Source organism: Diorhabda sublineata, chromosome 8 (genome assembly GCF_026230105.1).
Source record: "Diorhabda sublineata isolate icDioSubl1.1 chromosome 8, icDioSubl1.1, whole genome shotgun sequence".
In the NCBI taxonomy this organism is placed as follows: Eukaryota; Metazoa; Arthropoda; class Insecta; order Coleoptera; family Chrysomelidae; genus Diorhabda; species Diorhabda sublineata.
Window position 1 is genome coordinate 23,357,825 of NC_079481.1, and position 23,226 is coordinate 23,381,050.

General features: G+C 31.7%; 1 protein-coding gene across 3 annotated transcripts in view; it reads right to left on the reverse strand.

The window, feature by feature from the left end:
* Positions 1-311: 311 nt before the first annotated feature.
* Positions 312-23,226, reverse strand: part of LOC130448358 (chloride channel protein 2-like) — a 56,214-nt gene continuing 33,299 nt past the window's right edge. For 2 of the 3 annotated variants that reach the window (XM_056785711.1, XM_056785710.1), the window contains exons 3-12: positions 23,046-23,189; positions 16,723-16,851; positions 16,244-16,534; positions 13,789-13,999; positions 13,626-13,727; positions 12,368-12,726; positions 12,052-12,309; positions 6,313-6,737; positions 5,099-5,239; positions 312-5,043 (exon numbers count right to left, since the gene is read on the reverse strand). In XM_056785711.1, the coding sequence (XP_056641689.1) occupies positions 4,630-5,043; positions 5,099-5,239; positions 6,313-6,737; positions 12,052-12,309; positions 12,368-12,726; positions 13,626-13,727; positions 13,789-13,999; positions 16,244-16,534; positions 16,723-16,851; positions 23,046-23,189 (2,474 nt within the window). In that variant the 3' untranslated portion in view covers positions 312-4,629. The remainder of the gene's footprint in view (positions 5,044-5,098; positions 5,240-6,312; positions 6,738-12,051; positions 12,310-12,367; positions 12,727-13,625; positions 13,728-13,788; positions 14,000-16,243; positions 16,535-16,722; positions 16,852-23,045; positions 23,190-23,226) is intronic. The other variant, XR_008910317.1, reaches the window with a different exon arrangement.

Below are 23,226 nucleotides of genomic sequence, written 5' to 3' on the forward strand. Positions count from 1 at the left end.
ATAGTTATGACTTTCAAAAAATAATTTACTATCCTACTCTAATAGTTTGGGGTGCTCTTTTTAAAATTCTTCCACTTCCTTTCAACAGACTTTTTTCGATACACCGAGATGGTTCTTATTACCTCTACCCTCCTCCATATTTTACTCGTTGAATTATGATCAAGTGATTCAAACTGTCACTATCAAACGTTCTTGATGTCCACTATGTTGGTTATTCTTATAAATTTGTTTGTTACAAGTACAAAGAGGTGAGGAGAATAAAAAAAAACATTTTTCAAAATTTTTATAATGGTAATTAAAAAATGTCTTAATGTTGGATATATCACAACTATTGTGCTTTACTGAAAACAACTAGGCTTCCCGATAATTCTAACAATGCTGAAAGGCTTAGAATAAATATTAAATCAATGGAATGAACGATTTTAAGCATAATCATAAACATTACTTTAGCAAAATATATACTAATGTGTTTTTATTTTAGATTAATATTATACAGTTTTTACAATAAATACAATATAATACAAAATAGTTAGTTATTCGAAATTTTTGTTATGTTTTAATCAGAGAAAATTCGAAGCAAAAAGTTTTACAACATTTTTTCTCAAAAACTGGATAATGCAAGTTACATGAAATGACAGTACAAATATTTTAATGTTAGTAAGATGCTAAAACATATAATAGATGAAAAGAACATCATTCCATCAATTTGGTTTTCGAGAAAAGCACTCAACCATCGATTAAGTTCATAGAATTACAGACGTAATCGAAAAGGAAAAAGGAAAACAAAGTGTGCTCTGCTGCTTTCCTAGACGAGACTTTTGATAATCTTTGACATAAGGGCCTAAATAACAAGCTAAGTTCCTACCACGGCAATATTCAGAACTACTAAAATATATTGAACAGATTGGAGTAAAACAGGAAGAAGTATTCTCTCATCTAACAGAAATAAAAGCAGGAGTACCACGAGGTAGTGTACTAGGCCCTATACTCTATTTACTTACTACCCTGAATACAATTGCAAGGCTTGCTGATGATACAGCCATTTTGGCCGACGGAAAAATCCACGAAGAAGCTAATATGAAATTACAAATATCCATAGAGGTGATTAACACCGGAACTAATAGATGGCGTGTCAAGTTGAACGAACATACAATGACTTGATGGAGACCTTGTGGCCACAGGAGAGTGGCCGCCTTGTTTAATCCAAACTCGGCTGATTTAGCATATGTTATTCTCATAATATTGCTTAAAAAATCGTAATTGATATTCTCAAATACTTAATAAAAAGCTTTTCAAGGGCACGGTGAGTGAAGGCTGGCACTAATATAAATTAACGCTATAAAGGCCCACCGAGTAAAATTTGTCTTTCATGAGGACAATTCCTAAAACATATCATCTCCCACTTAAAAATTCTCCTGTTTCCCCCAAGAAACAATCACAATGAACTTCGTTCCCATAAACACGCATCATAACTTAATATGAACACTAAAAGGGTTGATTATGTTCATTTTACAAAAATCGTTTCAATGTTGTGTAACGGATTCATTTTATGTGAGTGATTAATAATTGTATAAAGCTATCTCATGTTTAAATAAAACATACCGCTGATTAGCAACGTCAAGGCAAATCCTACCTCCTATTGGCAATAGTGCGCATAGTATTCCCAGGGAGACAAAATCTACCCGCGATTAGCAATGTTTGTACAAAACGTACCAGCGATTAGCAACAACCAATGAGAGACCTTAATTTATAGCCTATTGCTAATCAATGGTAGATTCTGCCTGAATGCGTCCCGGAGCTTATTAAGATTTCATTTAATTTTTGTCTTTATTTAGTTACTTGTATGTTTGTTTCTTAAGTTTTTACAAGCTTTTGTCTAATTTTTTAACAATAGAGCATTTCTTTCTCTCTCAATTTTCTTTAATATGCTTTAATAATTTGTCATCCGACAAATGGGTAAGTTATTTTTAATATCAGTTAATACTCCGGATAATAGCGAATATTAGATGATACATCTAATACTACTCAATTTCATTATTCAATGCCTTGATAAAATATTTTATGAAACTTTTGGCATAAAAAATCAAATTTGTGTTTTCTTTGATTCTATCGGTCAAAAAAATAATAAGAAGTTCTAGACAATATGGAAATCATTGCAGTTTAATCAATGTTTTTGATAAAATTATATTGGTATATAATTGACGTGAATAATTAGCTACCAAATTAATTTTTTGCACGATAAAGGAATGATTTCAGTATCTTCGGAAAATGAAGATTATAGATAGAGACGTACACCTTATTAGTGTGTACCTTATATCTTTACAATTATGAAAAACTTTCCTCCTTTGTGTTATATTGGACATTTTGTTTACTGCCACCATTACACGATCTGTTACTATTACAATATAGTATAAATAAAGTGTTTCAGAAACTTAATGTGATCTTTCTTATGATCTTAGATTGTTCAATCACAAAGAAATAAATTATATAATTTAAAATGGAATGAATGCTAACAATTGTATGACTAGCACTTTTATTTGGCAACTAGAAAGGATAGACACTTTCTACAGGAAAAATATTTTTTTATTCAAGGGATAGTTGTTGTTCATCCACAAAAATATGGTGGAAAATACGAAAAATTAAATTTCATTACAGCTGAGCGGCTCTCAAATTATTGTTCTTTGTACCTTCTGCTTTAATTTGAAACATGCTGCGCCCCTGAATCTTTATCCACTATCTAGTTTAGGGACTGTAAAAAAGCCAAATACCGAGGAAACTGAAAATTTACAGAAAATAACATCAAGTTATAAGGCTCGAACTGGGTTTTGGATCCAATTTGGATGTTTTGAACTATCACTACCAGCAGAATTACTTATGAAGGTTTCTTAGTTAACAAGTCTTGAATTAACTTTAGATTAAAACGACGTCTTCGGATTTCCAATAAATTACCATCTAGAAATTAGGTTTGTTGTATTTGCTGACTTAAAATGTGAACACAGAAGTAAAAATTTGTCTCAGAACTTGCACAAAGTATATCCGTCAAGGAACGACAAAGATAACATAATAATATTCAGGGGTTGTAGTCAGATGAAGATAATAAGATAATTGATTTCAAATGTTTGTCATAAACATTCGTTTGATTTTTCTATTCACTCCTACTTGTAGATAATTATCGAAAGAAAAAAGTTAATCCATTTCAGCGGGAAGTCTACTTTGAGACTAATGTTTCATTTGATTCGTATAATTAAGAGGTTTAAGTAAGTAAACTAATAATTATTATGGTGTACTGTACAACTATACAAAAATCGTTTAATATGAAGGCTCTTCAAAAAGTAAGGAACCTTACTATCTGATGCTGGTCGTGTCTTTTTTGGTTGAATGGGAATTTCTGGTTGAGTACTTTCAAAGTGAGCATACTATTAACTGCTGAAACACTTATATTTTTTACTTAGCTTAACTAATGGAAAAAAAGATCTAATAGTAATAGCAGACCAATAAATAATTATTGTAGCCAAGAAGATGGCCCTGTATATGAATGGAAGAAAAATGAAACTCAATAACTCCAAAAAAAAAAATAAAATATCGGAACTAGAAATTCCTTACCGCAGAAAAAATAAGTAAAAAAGAAATAATAAACTACGTGTATTAAGGTGTCTTGATTATCGATAAATGTGACGAAGAAGTAAAAATTTATTTCTGATTAGCTACGAGTAGAAGACAAGAGGGCTATACCAAAGCAGGTATACAAAACTACGAAAGAAAAACTATATAATAAAGTAATAAGACATACCTCTATGGAAGTGAAATTTGGGTTCTGAATAAGACGCTACAAAACAAGTTATATATGTGGGAACGATCTTATGGCAAGAGAAGAGAAGTACAAATAATAAAATATAAGCATTTTATAATGAATCAATACTAACAGAAGTAGTAATATCGAAAAGAGTGGGCTATCCGAAGAGAATGGATCGAAAGAGAGTGGAAAATATCAAAAGGAATGAAAAAGAAAGGGATGTCAAGAGAAGAATGGCTGCATTGCAAGATACTGCCTAAAAACGAATTAAGGACTAAAAAATTATAGTAATAGAAAAAATTAAAAATATTTACAAAAATTTAAGCCCAATGGCTTGTTTTACAGCCATTATGACACGGTTAATGGATCACAATCAGAATTTGTTTAATTGCAAATATGGATGTGGTTTAAAAAGGGTTAAAGGGTTGCCATAGAGCGACTGTAACCATCGAATTACTGAAATGAAATTTTTTTCGGTATTTCGTAACATATACCAGCTATGCTCGAAAAAGTATTCCAGAATTAGGTGTCTAGAATGCCACTGGGGTCATATAATTGCAATCAATTTCAAATGTTAATGCTTTTGATAGCGTTTTCTTTTTAATTTGATTTTTTGTTATTTTCCACATTTTAAAGTTTTATCGGATTTAAAAACTTACTTAATGGGAAATCCAAGACTATTACCTAATAATATAATCCGTACTTATGTAGTAATTATCTTTATAAATACCTAATTTATAGCTAAATAATATAGCGAATCTTCTTATCCAAATGGATATACTTATTTATAAATATTTTCTTTCTAATCCATTATCTTAATTTATGAGAATCAAATTCTACGCATCGATATAATCGATTTTATCTATATTTGTCCCATGAATTCCTGAATCTGTTGGCGGTACTACAGAAATCACCGGAGTTAATGGCGTCGGTGTTGGCGGTACAGAAATGTCAAATTTAAGAGATTTATCAGCTCTTTTAGGTGGGTTTCCACTATTGGCATCTTCTATAGCACATCTCAATTCTTTCAATCCTACTACACCTATTAATTTACCAATTGAAGTAACGTATGCAAAGTTGATGGCTAACAGAGAAAAAAGCGAATGGACTTTTAATAGAGACGTCCTTTCGACTAACTGGAACGGGGCCGGATCTATATGACACATTGTGAAGTCTACTTGTTGTTTCAATTGATTTTCTTCCCATGTTTTCTGATCCGTGGCTGGAAGATCGCTTATTCGGATAGATGGCTATAAAATAAACATTTTTAATATTCAATTCATATAATTGCTGAAAAAAACTTACTATTTCTAAATTTAATAATGATGTAGCTCCTCTTCTTGAAGGAAGTGGCGATCTTCTTTCCGGAAGAGGAGATTTTGGAGCTGGTAATGTTGTTGGTCGTTTTATTGGTGCCCATTTCTGCATTATCTGGTTTCTCGCTTCCTGTATTAGAAAATCAAATTAAAAATATTTCTTGTATTGACATAATCTGATGAATAACGGTATTTATTCAGTTGTAAGTGGATAAAGCGACTTTCAACATAAATTTTAAAGTGATCCATTTACCCTTTCAATTTAACACTCAATAATTTTAACTACGGGCTCTGGTATTATAGCGTAGAAATAGAAAATATTTTATATTCCAAACATAGGCGAGTTTTCAATTTTTTTGTTTTTGAAATTTGGCAACAGAACATAATGGAAGGAAGCCAGATCAGAGGAAATAGCAGGTAAGGTAATAAAGCGTAACATAATTCAGCTAATTGTTTTTGCAAAAGCTAAATGTGTGACCAAATCAACTTTCGCACCATTGAAATCCCAAAACACTGTAGCCATGACCTCATTGGCTGACAAAACAATTTTTCATTTGCGTAACTTTCTTCGGTTTGTTTAAGGGTTTTTGTGTTTTTTTCATAAGAAGATTCAAACTAATTTATCAGATTTATCTATTTTGATTGATGACATCAGAAAAGTGGTAGAAAGTAATAATATAATAACCATAGCTGAAGATTGACTACCAAACTACTCTCTCGTGAAACCGTTCTCGGATATTGTAGTTTTGAAATAATAAATTCCGAAAACGGAAGTCTGAGAATTATTTGATGAAATACAATAACTTTAATGTTGATTTATATTCCTTTAGAAGAATATGACGTCGAAGACTTTGAATTAATTCAGATCAAGAAATTTTGGAATAAATTGTTCTGTCCCTCTCTAGCAGCAGTATTCTAACAAAAGCTTTTTAGCTCTGATAGGATCCACCTAAGCTTGATATTCTAATTCAATCTAATCCAACCAATTGTTATCTAATTCAGTCTAGGACAGGGTAATATGAGGCACTTCAATTTAAATAAGTATATAAATCTTACAGTCTTACACCACTATTCGATACTAATTACGACATTTGATTTGAAAATAGTGTAACCTCACAATTTAGCTCATAGGAAATCGAGCTACACGTTGTATAATAAAATAATGTGTATTTCATGAATATAAATTGTGGGAAAACTACTTACTTCCACAGTATCAGCTTTTATTTCTTTCATTTCTGTCATTCCTGGATGTACAGTAATTTTATCCTCATTCCTTATATCGTCCTCTCTTTCTGAATCACTGGAGTCGTCTAAATTAGGAACCGACCGTTTTCTCATTGATTGAATATATTCAATGTTGTCAAAAGAATCTTCCCGTCTTTCAACCATTGGGGTAGGCAGGAACTGTCTCCTTTGAACTGTACCAATTTGATTGTCTATCAGCATTATTAGCTCTGGTCTCGTGATCGAACCGAGCAATGTCATTGTTTGAGGATGGTCGACAAGTGGAAATACATTAATCTTTTTGTTATTCATGAGTAGTTCTTTCAATTGACCGTGATTCATAGTCAAATTCAAATATTTAATGTCTGTTCTCATGAAATCTTCGACATATACATCGTAAATACCTGAAAATAATTTTCATTTATAAGTTAATTTGAAATTTCGAGATTTTTGAGAAAATAGCTTATATTGGAGAGAAACATCAAATCGTTTTTAGTTATATTAAATAAAATTTGTGCTATTCTGATTCTCTAATTTAGTTTCAACGAATAAAATGTTATATGCAATTCATTTAATTGAAAAACACGAACAATTGCGCGATCAGAAGGCTTTCTATAATATTTATAAATAATTCCATTGATAAAATATGTTTATTTAAGTCAAGCATGGTTTCCCTGTATGCTACAGGATCTGTGTAAGACCACTAGTCAATAGGGCTATGAACTATATGGTGGAGCATCTGATTAAACAAGAAACATCAGTAAAAAAATTACCGGAAAAAATTTATTTAGTCAATTTTCGTTTCATTTAACAAGATTGTTTTCTTGACCAACCTTTACAATTTTTATAATATAGTGGGTTTTTGCTTTATCGAAGGCTTCCTCTTGATGGATACTTCCTCTTTGGGGCATTTTTCAGATTTGAAAACAGCAATCCAAATTTGATCATCATCAATCTGTGGAATAATCTACAGTAATACATACTGTCATTTTTTTTGCTTTTACCAAATAGTCTATGAACAATATGCTTGTGTATACATATGCCTCAACTTGCCTCCTGATGGATGCGTTTTGGCTCATTTTAGATGGATTTTGTCAAGTCCAGTACACTCAGATAAGTGTTGGTTTGATTTAAGTGTGTAGTGATGAATCTAAATTTTATGGTGACATTCGATGCAAACAATTATTTTTAGATTGCCTGAACATTTCCAAACGATCCTCTAAATCATCAATTCTTTAAAGATTTTGTTTTTTTGTGATCCATTGATAAAGAAGTAGTAGATAGTAAAATTCTTAAGTAAATTGGTGTGAATAATTCATTAAGATAACTTTCATTCCAGAATATAATGGTTACCTAATTATCGTCAGTAATTGTCGCAATGATACTGTTCAAGTATTTTTTACAGTAAACGATATTGGTGTAGGGATAGTGAGAGAAAACTATCCAATTTAATAAATTCGAAGAAACAAATATCTGAGCTAAATATCGTTTGTATGAATAAAATAAATATTGAATAGTACATGTTAAATATTCCTTTATCCCCCAAAATGCAAATTATATTTTTTTGAAACAAGTTAACACAATTAATATAAAAAATTAAAATTAATTAATATACTGGATCTCAAATGTGTAAATTACAGTCGTACTTCGAAGTGAACACTCAATCAAAATATATTGATGATTATGCGGCAGGTTCTAAAGCTCTGTCCACATTTATGTATACAATTATACATTTATTTCCATTATGACTTTGTCAATTTTTATGCAAGCTGTTTCACAAATATTCTCGAAAAAATTGAATGCTTCACTAGTGTTATGTAACATAGAGATGTCTCAAAATTTCAACTGGGAATTGAAATTCAACGGGGCACAACTCGGTAATATTGCAGATAAAGGAATTAACTAAATTCGTCGCTAACTTATATATATATATATATATATATATATATATATATATATATATATATATATATATATATATATATATATAATATACAATATTTTTTACTAAAAATTTCTTCATTTAGCGATTTGTGAAGTGAGCTTACTTCCAATAACTCTTCCGAGAAAGGGTGGCATTCACCCTCAGGTTAAAAGCATACTCCCACACAAATGACTTTTGAGTTTTGAGGTTTTATGCTGAATTTCATGAAAATCCGAAAATTTTTAGAGGAATTTTTTATGCTTTTTTACTATAAAAATTGCCATAAAACCTCACAAACATGCATAGAACTTTGTTGTGCATGTTTGCACCTTTTACGTAACGATTCTGTAATTGATTGTACCGTGCGTAATTGGTTTGAACTTTTTTATGATAGAAACATTGCGCTGATGTCCTGAGTATCAATCATTAATCAGTTTGTAATAATTTAATATACGAAATTGAATATAGAAAAAGAGCCGACGTTTGGCTACTGATTAAGTTGACTGCTTGAAATTGGATTAACCGTATCTACATCTGCGTTACATTTTTAAAACAGAAGACAATGCAATGCCGTAAATAGGACGGTACTACCAGTGCCTGGACGTAAACTCTGGGGGCGGGAGAATTGCCAGACCAGACAGGACTATTATTTTTTCGATTTGCCTTTGATAAGCTCCTGCTGCGCCCCTAGAATTCGATTCCAAAACATACGTACCTAAATGCCAGTATCATCATCATCAAAAACGTCTGTTAAATTGGACAAAACATCTCGCTTATTTTTGGCAGCGCACGAGCGTATCTCTGCCGACCCTTCTGATGTTAATAAATCTTTACTATCTGAACTCATTTAATGTATCGTGATGTTGTGATTAGTTGTGCAAATATTTTCGAATAAACGTTTTTTCATCAATTCACACTTAAACGCAATTTATATTATGCACCTTCCTTATTCAAAACTACAATAACAAGTAGTACAGGGTGTTACTTTATCCTAGACGTATGAAGTGGCCCAAAAATTAAATCTTAAGTATTAGGTTGGGCAACGCATTTGCTTTAGTGAACATGTGTTTGAGTTTTAGTGAGTGAGACACAGTCGTTAGTATAGGAGGCTCGTCTGCTTGTTTGCTCACATCAGTTTTAGTTCTTAAAAAAATAGATTTTTCTTTCAAAATATCAGATAATTGGTCCACAAACACAATGGTCCTTGTGCTTTATTTGATCACCCTTTATAAATGAAATAAAGTAGGCCTGTACATAGCATTGCTCTACCTAGGGTACTTATAATATGTAAAAAAATAAAGGGGCAATTATAGAAGCTCGCACAGGGTGCAGAAAAGGTTATTTACGGCACTGAGATATGATTAACCGTAATATGTGGAGCAGGAAGGGAATTATATACTAAAAAATTCTACTTAAATGTTTTATTCATTACTATGCGTTTGAAGTTTTACTCATGTTTTATCATGATGTTTTGCGAGTAAGCCGTAAAAGTTATATACCGATGTAATGAATTGTGAAATTATCCGAAAATTTGCTAACAGTCAACGTTCATAGAAGCATATATGAATTTGATTTTTTATAGGTATATATATCAATCATGAAATCTTCAGAAGAAATTAATATTTTCTTTCTGAACACAAAGTTCAGGAGATAGCGTCATCTATATGAGAGATATTCCGAGTAACGTGATAAAAAACTTACCCTTTTTACTCTTCGTTCAAATGCATGAAAAAAAGTAAAACAATCAGAGATTGCAAAAAACATTTCGTTTCATCGTTATTTCATTAAAGAGCCTTTATCTACTACACCATCTTTCAACTATTGATCTTCAATTATAAGAAACAACATTTTTCATTAATAAATAGAAAAAGACTATATTTAGAGCCACTTCAGCATACTTGATAGAGATTATGTTAAAGTATCTTGTCGTTTCACATTACCTCAATTTCCAAATAGGTATATCACAGAAGCGGAGCTTTTCTACATAAAAATGTGGGTGAATATCGTAGAAAGGTAAAGAATGGAAATGATCAAAATCTCACTAGAATCACTCAAAAACTTTAATGTGTTATATTTCGTTAATCTCAGACTGCAATAATATTTTCAATCAAAAAAACTTGCTAAGGACAAATTTAAATCTTATTTTGATAAATTGAAATTACTCTATAAATCGAAAATATGCGTAATTTTTTCTTCAAGTTAAAATATAAGTAGAGAAAGGAAACTTAATTTTTTCGACGCTAGAAGAAGTAATAATATTTGAGAAGAGATTATTTATTATGCTTATGATTTTGAAATAAATCATTCTTTCACTCTCCGAACATGCTGAAAAATCCCCAAGAAAAGAAAAAATTTGGTACTCTAAATACGAATGTCTTTGTGGTGAATTGGAGAAATTGGAGAAGGAAAAATGTGATCTTAGTTCACAACACAAGTGGTTTGCTTTGAATGATCTGGAAAAGGAAGACGTGATCATTTTCAACGCTTGGAATAGTATTCCCGACTCTCTCGATTAGCTGAATAAGCTCACGTTTGCTGTTATTTCCCTTTTTGGTTTCACATATATATGCGAACAATCTTTTTCAATCATAAACATTAGATTAGACTGAGACATGGTTTTATTGATTAGAAATTGCAATCATACCATTAAAAACAACAATATACAAACCTGACTTACTTAAACTTAAATTAAGTTTTATTTAGTGTAATAAGGTTAACTAAACAAGTAGATTTGGCTCCCATTTTTTTTTAATTCTTTTAATGTTCAAATTTTGGATCTTTGGCTAAAATACGTTTGTCGACTACTGGCATATACGGATGATCTGGTGGTCGTCGTCAATAATTTGTTTTAAAATCTGTCTTCTATCAGATTCAATTTATAGTGTGTAACTTATGTAAGTTCGTGCTAGTAATAACTGACTAATTTTAACGAAATTAGATATCTGCCTTGTAGATATATTAAGATTTTGTTCATCAACCAGCAGTAATTTATCTCGATATCTTCATGTTTTTATCACATGACTGAATTGTCTGTATATTTTACAAATAGTACTTTGCGATCTTCTTTGCAGGTCGGGATATTTTCTTGTGAATCGATGTGCAAATTTCGTTTCTGTTTTTCTTAACCTCCAAATCTAATCATTTGTAAAATTTAAATTTTCTAATTTCAGTTGATTAAACCATATGGAACCAAAAGTCCATAAAGTTTATTCCAAAAGTCCAAAAGACTTTGTTGATTATCGATTTGCCAATGTAAACTAGTTATACAAATATCTAAACATGACATTTTCCAATATATTTTCCTTGGGTTGGAAAAGAGGTAAAGTTAATATTTGGTGATTATGTACAAATTTAAACACCCTATAAAATTATTTCTCGATATGATAGCGTTACCAATTAATAAAGTAAAGATAACATAGATCTAAATTGGTAAACGCTAGGTATGCATTATTATTTATATGTATAAAAAGCGATTAAAAATAATTATTGGAATTTTCGAGACTGAAAAAAAAACTAGTATAAGTTACGAGCTGAGAATTTGTAACAATTTGAAACACTTATAAAATATAATTTGACACCTTACTTAGAATTTTACACTTATCTTTATGTTAACTGTTAAAGAAGCATTTTCAGTTTCAGTTTCTGTCTGGCACCTTTTTTGTAATTAAAAGTTTTCTTTTTAGAAACGAATTCCACTTTTTCAAATATCTATCTCATATGAATTATTTCAAATAAATGAATCATTTTGTACATAGACGTAGGTTAATATGAATTATATTTAATTTGATACTCACTGCTAGTATTTGGCAGCAGATTCGGCAAATAAGGTAATTTTTTTGATCTGATTACCAAATCATAAACACTAGGCGCCAGAAATCTTGCTACACCATTAGATATGAGAACGGCAATTAGAACTGGGACGAGATATGTAACTGATGACGTCATTTCGAATAAGATAACGCTGACTGACATTGTGTGAGTTACAGCACCAGAGAATGCAGCTGCTCCTACTGCCGCGTATGCACCGGGAACAATCTTTGCCTTACCAATCCCTAGACAAAAAAATTTTGTTCAATATTACCAGTAGTGACAGAGAAAGTAAATTTGTACCTTCTGGAAACCAAGCGTTCAATGCTTCCCCTACAATCCGTCCAATAGCAGCGCCAACTCTAAAATTAGGTATGAAAACACCATTAGGTATCGGTAATGAAGAAGCTACTATAGAACCCGTGAATTGGTACGCCCCAAAAATAGCCAGATTTGCATAAAATCCAGTCCAAGGTGTTGTCCAATGGGATACTACAGTTTGTTCCGTCAGCGTCAGATTAGAACCACTCCATGTAAAATTGCTGAAGAGGTTGATAACCTGCGCTGCTGGCATCAGTTCAGATGCCATGAATTGTCCAACTGCAGGAGGCCAATTAATTGTAGTGATGACAAGTATAACTATCGCTGGATAAATGAAACGGCTGAAAATGGAACAATTTATAGTGAAACAGTTTCTATTTGTTTGAAAAAATGTTGGTCATCTATTTTCTTACTGGTTCTTGTAGGTTATCTTTTACTAAATCGGAAGCAGTTACTCTAATGTGAAAATGACCACTAAAAACATATCAAGATATGACACAACCTTATATCTATTTATTATTATTATTTTTGATTCTTCTCTCAATCACTTTAACTGCCACGACAATTTTCAGAATTCTGGTCTAAAACGCCAGTTGTATTTAATCTAATTCAATAATCATTTTAAATTATTTAAAAAACATCCGATACCATAGAATATATAGGCTCTTAAAGAAAATGGTTATAAAAATATCTCTTAGTTGATTTATGTAACAGAAATCTCTTCGTACACTTGTCCCTATCAATGCGCCAAAACTGAATCTCCGTTACGTGTCTATATTGTAGTATCAGTAGTATCGCAGATATTGTCGAGTGCATCACATTCTGTGGTTTCAAAATTATTGTTATAATTAAATTAATTAGAACCCAACATGGGTACGAAAGGACCACTAACTCAAAACGAACTTGAGCACCACGCTAATATAAGTTATTGAGAATTTGAAGATGTTTTTGGTGACGATGGCAACGACAGTAGTAATTATGAATTTGAGTGATATTGCCTATCTAACAAAATAATTTATATGAAATAGCGCCAAATTGTGAAATCAAAGTAGAAGATGTCAGTGCTGCAGAGATCTCATAAAACAAAGTATTGAACTGATAAGCCAAAACGCGACCTCAAACTTAATAGATGGAAAATATGTAACGTAAGTGAATGCTGATATTAGATTCATTAAATGTATGTTCCGATCATACTTCATAGTTCTAAAAGTATTTAGAATTAAATTTATATCATACTCACTTGAATTGTTTTATCTTCTTCACTATCTTGTTACCATTTGCGAAAGAATCATACCACTGTTTACAATATATATAGAACGACCCTCCAAATCCACAAATCAATCTAAAAGTATTTAAAAATAAATTATTTGAATTTAGCATAGTATTTTTATTTATTACTTTACCCTAATAATGCAAATGGAAATAGCTCTATTGGATCATAAGGAATCTCAAAATAATAATTGCTTGGAAATACCGCTGTAATGGTTTTAGCTCTATCGATCCATACCAGAAGCAATCTGTAGGTTGTTGCACCCCAAACTGCAGCAAAAAAGCCTCTCCAATAATTCCTTACCGCATAATATGCTGTAGTAATTTCCACACTGAAAAGTACACCTAGAAATGAATACAACAATTCTAAATCATAATAAACATGAAACGATAAATATCTGATTCTAATAGGTCGTTTGAGATATACCTGAGTCAGAAATATATAATGTTGTAAAATGAAAATAAAAAACTTTCTAAATCGTTTGCGTTTGCAAGAAGTTGTAGTAGTGGTTCGCTATATGATAGTGTCTTAAAAAAGAGCAGAATTTTGATGAGGATAGTACCTGGCCCAATAAAGTAAACACAAAAATGTTGAAAAAATATAGATATATTAATTTTCTCCCTTTTTTACCCTTTTTATAATAAGAATCGTCAAGCTTCTCAAAATACCCATTAACTGGCGACATTACCTCTTCATTATTGGAAAATCTTTGACCAACGAGATATTTTTTCAAGTCTGGGAATAGAAAATAATCTGAGGGTGCTTAATCTGGTGAATAGGGTGTATGAGATAGCAATTCAATTTATAATTAATTAATTTTGACCATTGCAATAACGGATGTATGAAATGGTGCATTGTTGTTAATGAAACAACACTTTCTTCTTAGCCAAATGCGGCCATTTTTGCTTGATTTTCTCACTCAAACGTTGCAATAATTTCGCATAATATGCGCTGTTGACAGTTTTTTCATTTTCAAGATAATCAATTAATATTATCTCATTCGCATTCCAAAAACAAGACCTTGCCGATTTAAGGGTTATAACCTTCGATGCCGGTTCTCCCTGTTCATTCCATTGTTTTGATTGTTCCTTGGATTTGGATGTGAAGTTATGAAAACAAGTTTCATTTATAGTTATAGAATGACGTAAAAATTCAGCTTTATTTCTGTGAAACATTGCCAAACACTCGATGGAAACATCATCATGATGGTACTTTTGTTTCATTGTGAGCAAAGACGGCACCCATCTTTTGCAGAGAATTCTCATGTCCATATTTTGAATCAATATGCGATGAACCGCACTTTTTAAAGTGCCCATTATGTCTGCAAGCTCTCACATTTTCAGTAGACGATCATCCAGTACCGCTGTGTGGATTTTCTTCAACATATCTGGATTCGTCACCTCATTTGGTCGACCACTGCGATGTTGGTCCTTCGTAGGTCCTACGGCCTCTTTTCAAATTCGCTATCCAATATTTTACTGTTGATAACAAAGGTGCAGTCTCACCCAGAGTAGAATCTAGTTCAGCTTTGATATTGGTTGGGCTAAAGCCTCAAATAAAAGTATTACATCACATAATGATGATCAATTTTTCCATGTTTACAAATCACTGAAAACTGCGAATTAACGAATCAAATGTCAAGAAAAGAAAAAATAATACAAACAGTTGATTATCGACCTCTTACGCGAATTATCGGCATTTATCATTTTTTAGCGATATATGGAAATTCTTAATTTCAGACAATACAAACTCTTACTTATGGAATTTCTCTATTGACTTCAGATTTTGATGAGTCACGAGCCAAGATCTCCGAAAACGGATACCCTGGAAAATAACATAACAAAATCCACGATTTCATATTGGTACACAGTCGATTAAAGGTGTGCGAGGCAATAGGCATTTCAAAAAATTGCGTGGGCCCATCTTATATGAAAGTTTGAGATTAAGAAAGCTGTCGGCGCGAGGCTCTTACGTTTGCTCACCTCAGACAACAAACCCAACCGTGAGACCACTTCCTAGAAGTATTTTACCCTGTTAAAGTATAATTCCAAGGAGTTTTTCCATGTTGTCGTGGTAGTTGACGAATCATGAATCCACTAGTATATATCAGAGACCAAGGAATAGTGGACTTCACCTGATAAAAGTGCTTCAAAGAAGAAGAAGTACTGTAGTATCGGCTGTACAGGTAATGGCCATAGTTATCTTAGTTCTACAAGGTGAAATGTAAATCGACTCTTTGGAGAAGAGCCGTGCTATAAAATACTTTTGCTCACGCCAAGGTAAAATTGATTGAATTGGATCACTTAGTGTTGCCCCCATCCAACGTATGCTGCAGATTTGGCGTGCAGTTTATTTCCTTACTTAAAAAGTCTGTTACTGGTAAGAAATTAGTGCCGAATGAGGAGGTTATTGCTACCACGGAGACTTTGCAGACGAATTAGAGAAATTGGAGTATCGCCAATTTTCCAAGTTTTTAGTTTTTCTTTTATGGTGTGATGATTTATCACACCATCCTCGAATATTCTCTAGAATATATTCTGAAATAATATTAAGTATTGCCTCATTATTTCAAGTGAAAAAGATATTACCTCCAATTGGTGCGTTGAATGTACATGCTGTTCCCACAGCCCATGCCGCTCCTAGCATTTCAATTTTCTTGCTTTCATTAACGTAGACAGCGTTGAAAGAAGACATCAATTTACTCATTTTCGTTACAATAATACTGGACATATGAATCAGAGGACCTTCTTTTCCCAATGGTAATCCACTACCAATTGAAGCTGTTATACCCAACCATTTAACAATTAGTGTTTTATACGTAAGTACTTCTTTCATAAAGACACCACGTAGACTTGTTTTTATCTGCGGCAAACCAGAACCTACAAAAAATATGAGCATTGAGGATAAATTTCAGAACATAAAATCTATTCTTTTGGAATTTGGTTCTAGTGTCATCAAACCACATGACAAAATTGTTCATTTTGAAACAACCACGCTCTGTCCTTGCATGAATAAGTTAAAGAAGCTGGTTGTTTATATTGAAATCACTGAGAAATTAATAGAATACCTGATGCTTGAGGTGCTACTAAGTGGGTTAATCCTACGTCCCACATAATTAAACAAAAGGGTATAGCTAACCAAGCTACCCATTTTGTGAATAAGCCATTAGCTAAGTCACCATATAACCAAAGTTTACCTGGAATAAAATAAAAGCGAATCAGTTTTATCATTTGTTTCACATATGATCCAGTTAAAAATTGTACAAAAACCGTAAATGAATCTTCTGATAAAGTGCCAGTATTTTAACAAATGATTTTAATTGAATCATAGAAAACAGAGGTATTAGATAATGAAAATAATAATGAAAGAGAATAATTAATTATAGAGAGAATTCACAAAAATGTAATAATAATGAAAAGTTTGTATTCATAGATTCTTTCATGTATAATAAAATCTAAACACAGAAATTTGCAAATAGGATGAATGGTTCGATTAATTTCTTATTTCTTAGACCTTTTGATATGTTTATGCTTCTAAATCTTTTTGATTTTAGGTCTCTTCTGTTTCAAAATTAGTTTTTTTAATAACAATCACGATGAAGACGTCATGGGTTTTGGGCCCAATGAGCGAAAAACTTTCAATAAAGAAGAACCTCCGAACCGAGTCAAGGGAAGTCCTTTAGCGACCTCAAATGGAATCGCTCCGTGTTCTCAATGAAAAGTCGTTTATGGTGACCAAAAGTAGAATCGCTCCGCGATGATTGTAATGTATGTTCGGGCTAACCAATGATGGTTGACCATATTCGTTGTATTAAAACATCGAAACTACTTTCAAATAAACTATTTATCGAATAATAAAATAAGTAGTTTAACGCGGTTTGTGCAATAATTTAAATGGGAAATTATTATGTGAAAACAACATTAGTGAGATCAATACCTAAATCATGTGGTTTGAAGTATATCTAATATTTTGAAAAGAATTTAAAACAAAGAAGAAACAAAGAAGAAAAACAAAATTATCATCGACCATCTCACCACGTCAATAAGAATCAGCAATGAGAATCGATGTATGTATGCTAGAGTCATTTTAGAGTCATTTAATAAATGAATCAGATGTTTTTTTCTGCTTTTGTACTGTCAGAGAATGTGGGAAAATACTTTTTACTAAAATGTTTGTGACAAAAAAAGCCGTTAGAAAGTTGTACTGCGTAAAAATGTTCATAATCTCTTTAGGGATTAAGGGATTAAAAGATATTAATGTTGTAACAACTTAATCTTTTCTATAAACAAGAATAATATCTGGATCTGTTGTTAAGTGTTTTTGTAGAATCCTACAAAAAAATAGTACTCGTACTCAAAACGATACTTTGATTGATTTATAGCATTTTCTTTAGTTATCAGTAGATTGTATTGTCTACTAACGTCAATAAATACTACATATTCACGTTATTTTTGTTACAAAATGTGATTAGTCTAGAAATTTCATGTTATGTAATAAATACATGGTGACCCAAAGAAAAGTTGGATTCTCAAGTCGGGCGCTCACTTTCAACGTTTTGCCCACGATTCACTGGAATTGATGACACTATCGGGTACGGAAATTGGAAAATTCGGTGACGTATTTAAAAATAAAAACAGGAAGGGTATTAATTAAATTACACTATGTCTTGGCCAAAAGTCATTTCTGAGCACATCAAATCTCTTAATTCAAATAACTATAGAGAACGAAATCTTTAGAGTTCAAATGAGGACGTCGGGCTAGACACCCCAAAGGTTCTCATCTAAAAAATTAGCTTGGGTAATAATTGGAATGGTGAAATTCACCAACAAAGTCACTGGTGGCTTCTAAGTTGCGAGGTTTGCAAATAAATGTGAGGTAGTTCCACTGTAATACTAGTAATGTATCTATTTTTCCTCTACATCGTCTTCAGCGTATTGTACTCAACTTATGCAACTGACAAAAATTTAGAATATGAGTATATAACCTGCAGTATTGATTTGTATTGTATTGTATTGTATTAAATTGTAGAAGAAATATGTGAATCAATTAAGAGGGAGGAATTGGAGTATTGATTGCTTTTTATATATTGTATATTAAGTGTGATGGAAATGATTTCAAGAAATAATAGGTAGTTTTTCATACAACAATATTGGTGGTCTTTTACAGTACGGAGTCGACAACCAAGTCAAGTTATTTGCTCATAAATCTTTACTAAGAAAATGATAACAATCATTTTAAAATCAATGCAAAATCATTGAAACACATTGTTCAACAAACCAAATTTTATGAGAAATTATGGACGATGGATGAAGAGAGTTTGAAAATCTTATGAAAGAGTAGAGAAGAGTAACTCGACTCCTTCTGCAATTTTAATTTGACTGTGTAGATAGATAATGTTACGTATATACGTAGTTAGGTCCATGAGTTCTTGGTCTCATAAAGTAAATAGAGTGCGTTTTTTTGTGACTTGTGTGTCCATCAATTAAAAATTGTTTCGCTGCGGACAAGATGATTAAAAGTGGGAGGTGTAGCGGGGACTACTCCAGAAAACATAAAATTAGTCTAGAAAATGTGACCGGTGCGGCGCCTAACATCAACAGTAACTGTAACTCAGACTAGGATTTCCAAAACAAGTATTCTAACGATCATACTCGTACATGTGAACTAAGGAAGTGCATTTCAACCAATTGTAACGGGTGATGAGATTATTGTCTTTTACTATGATCCGAAGAGAAATTCCAATGAGTGGCACAGGAAAGAAGAACCCGTGCCAAAAAAGAATAAGGTCATGAAAAGCACCTAAAAATTGATGGCTGCAATATTTAGAGAAAGCGAGGGTATTTTTTTGGTTGACTTTATTACGTCCATAAGGCTTCGCTTTCCAAGGGTACTGTACTTCGAATGTGGCTTCACAGGGATTAAACACCGACCATATAGCCTTGATCTGGCCCCGTCCAATGATATTTTGTTAGCAAAGCTGAAGGTTGAGTTAAGACGTAAAATATTTAAAAGCGACTACGAAAGTAAACAGGCGGTATATTAACTTTTAGACTCTAAAGACGCATCATACTTTTATAGTGGCATAGAAGCTTAAATCAGACGTTCTGAAAAGTATGCGGAAATAAAGAGAGATATTACAAAATGATAACAGCTTTCTATCTTAAACTTTGTAATAAAGGGCAACGTTTTTTATCATCTGTTATGTAGGGCTTGCAATTTTTGTTGGTACTCCGTGTATTTGTTATATGACATGACTAATCAATCAACCAACAACAACGTGAATATGTAGTATTTAGTGATATTATTAGACAATAAAATCGACTGATAACTACGATAAATTATTACCTCTGCAGTTATTTAGATTGGGTAAATTTCGTTATGACACCGTGTAATTCAAAAAAGTATCATAAGTCTCTTAATATATCCAAATCGCAACCAAATTGTCAAAACTGCAGTTTTGAGGATTGTGAAACTTTTAGAGGATATGAATTCGAATGTTATATAAAGTTTTGTAGAAAATTATTATAAATCCTTTCGGAAAATTACATTACAATATGCTGTCACTAACTTTATTAAGAAGAATAAGTTTCATTCTTTTGAAGCATTTAATTGAAATAAAGTTAACGTGAAGAATAAAATACTTCACATCTTTCTTCACTATTGAAAACATTCATTGTAATATATATTGTTTCCACATTATACTCTTTTTTAACTAAAACAATTCCAATAATTTGGGTACCACGTGTCGACGACTAAAGTCAAGGGTGCGCATCTTAGTCATATCATTGCGTTTAAATTGTACGAACGCTCACAAAGCCTGATTTGGCGCTAATTAAATCAATAAATTTTTAATTTACAAGGATAATGTAGTTTATACCATTGAATATCTATAATTGCAATTACTGAAGTTTATATTGATGTTTCAATTAGATTTAGATTAGATGATAATTATTTTCAAAGTAAATCAAAATAGAAGTGAAAATGAAAATTAGAAGGATTAGTAATGATTTTATATGGGAATATCCATAATAGAAACCGAATATACGGAAGGAAATTTCACTTACAGACAGATGTATCAAGATAACAATACAATGAGTAGATGAATAATAAAAATGCCATTACTACTACAACGCTTGGCATGAATTGAATAAATAACGACAAAAAAATGAAAATGAAGAAGAACAAACCATCTAGAACCAATAATGAATGATTTCCACATATACAAATATCAAGAGGTTGAATAAGCAAATTGGCGCTTTGTCATCACGATAGTTTTCATTATTAGATCATTATTCCTTATTGGGAAAGTTGTAGAATTTTATTAATTATTTTCAATCTTTTTTTATGGATTAAACTGAGAGTTTCAACTTTCAAAATAGAAAATATAAATTAATGGTGCTCATTCTCTGTAAAGAGTTTAATAGTTAATTTTTATTTATGTTTTCTTTAATACTAATTTTTTTTTCAAAAATGTTAGTTTTCTAAATATATAGATTTGATTCTCGATTTGCTTCGGTTTTCGTTTTTAAATAGAATTTATGGAATTCGGCATTCTGTATTTTTAAATTTCCCGTTATAATTTTTATATAGTTGTTCTATATTTGACCATCACCAGTCGATCTATTTCACAGTTTATTTTTTTTATTTTCAATGCTATGTACTTTTATTAAGTAGTTGCACGCTATCTTTCTTGTTAAAATTAGACAGAGACGCTTGGCGAGTAAAGCCAAGCATATTTTTGAAGAACATCAATATGGTTTTCCGTAAGGTAAATCCACTATATCAATTGCAGGAGACAGTTATGCGAGGAACAATTAATATTCCATAAATACGCACGGCACTCACACCAAATTAAGGAGTTAAAAATAATGTTTACTCCGCGTATAAAATTCAGTAAATATCCAACAAACCGTCAGTCCACGTGGACTTATCATCTCCAGTGTTTACCAATGAGAATATAAATGCATTTCTATTGACCGAGGCTGTCGGAAGTAGTATGTACACAATTTCTTCAAAATATTCTTGCCAGACAGTCTGCGATATGCAGTGGCGTCGTTTAGTGACATTCATTCAATTAATAAATTTCTTTGACTAAATAGAAATATGGCGTTCTTTAGACCATGGGCGAATAAAGACAATGAAATTACACCGAGCAAGTTATTTTAAATATATTCGAAGATTTGAAAAAGGAAAATATTTATCAATCTGATAATGCGATCATAATAAAAATTGCTGAATTAGCTAGAGTAAATAAATATTTCATTTATCGAGTAGTCACGAAAGGAGTTGCTGAGGATCATTCACAAGACCGAAAAACTGAAATCATTTGAAAGCTACTCAAGATTTTATACGTAGGACAATTTCTAGGTTATATAAAGAAACATTAGAAGAAATATACCAAAAGGTGGCAGATTATCCAGAATACAATTATACCAGTTTAGAAGCATTGCTTTAAGATTTGTCAACATGTGTTTTTGTGCTCAAAAAACCGAATAAACGGATGGCAATAACCGTATCTTCAAGGATAGTTCGATGGCGACAAGATTATTTGCGTCAGATAAAAGACTACCGAAGTTCTAATAGACAAATGGGGTACAAAAAGGGCTTGGTTAACGTCTGGTACCCTGTTTAAACCAAACTCCTCTACAGGTAGGTACATTTTACTCGTCTATTTACGTTTTATAATTTAATATTCAGTTGTAGTAAGTTAACGAGGTATAATAATGATTTTTTTCTAAGTTCCAAGTAGGACTACAAGTGCATCTGTCTAATTAACATCGTATAATGCCGTCCAATTTATGATTCGATTGCCTTTTAACGAATACTTTCTCGCATAAGTTATACATATTTTTAAAGTATTTATAAAAATAATAAATTTATAAAATGAGGTGTCTACGCCTAGGGTAGGTTTTTATAATCTGCAATTGATATTGGAAGAATATAATACACATAATTAAACAGATAATGGAAAAATACATAAACGCCAGATCGATATTTCCAAAGGCATATAGAGGTTCAAAGCATCTGAAAACTTCCATTCAAGAATTATTTTACACGAAGGTGGTTAGTCTTCTTAAAATTTATTATCATGTTTCAATGTGTTGGTAGTCATTAGATTTTTTAGCAACTTTAAATAAGTATTGGTGAGATTTTCATCAATAGATATTAAAAAATAACATAAATTACGTATTGTATAATCGATATTGGTTATTTATTGAGCCACAAACACTGGAAACTGACAATCAGGATCGTCTTTGTTCAACTCATGCACTTATTTTATTTTACTGACACGTTTTTGTTGAGGAAACTATTGGTTCGTGAGTTCATGGAAGGATCAAGTTTTCATTGTGTATACATCTAAGAATTGAATTTGACAATATTTGTACTTACCACTAATACAATAAAAAGTTCCTTTATCGATGGTATAACTTATAATAGCTACAAAAATTCCTAAAAATGCTAAGAATACCCAGTCTTCTCCAAGTCGGCCAAAAGTAAGATACCATATTCTCCAAAATAATCTCTTGTATTTACCTGAAAGATTTCAATCTGAATGGATATCAAAATAAAC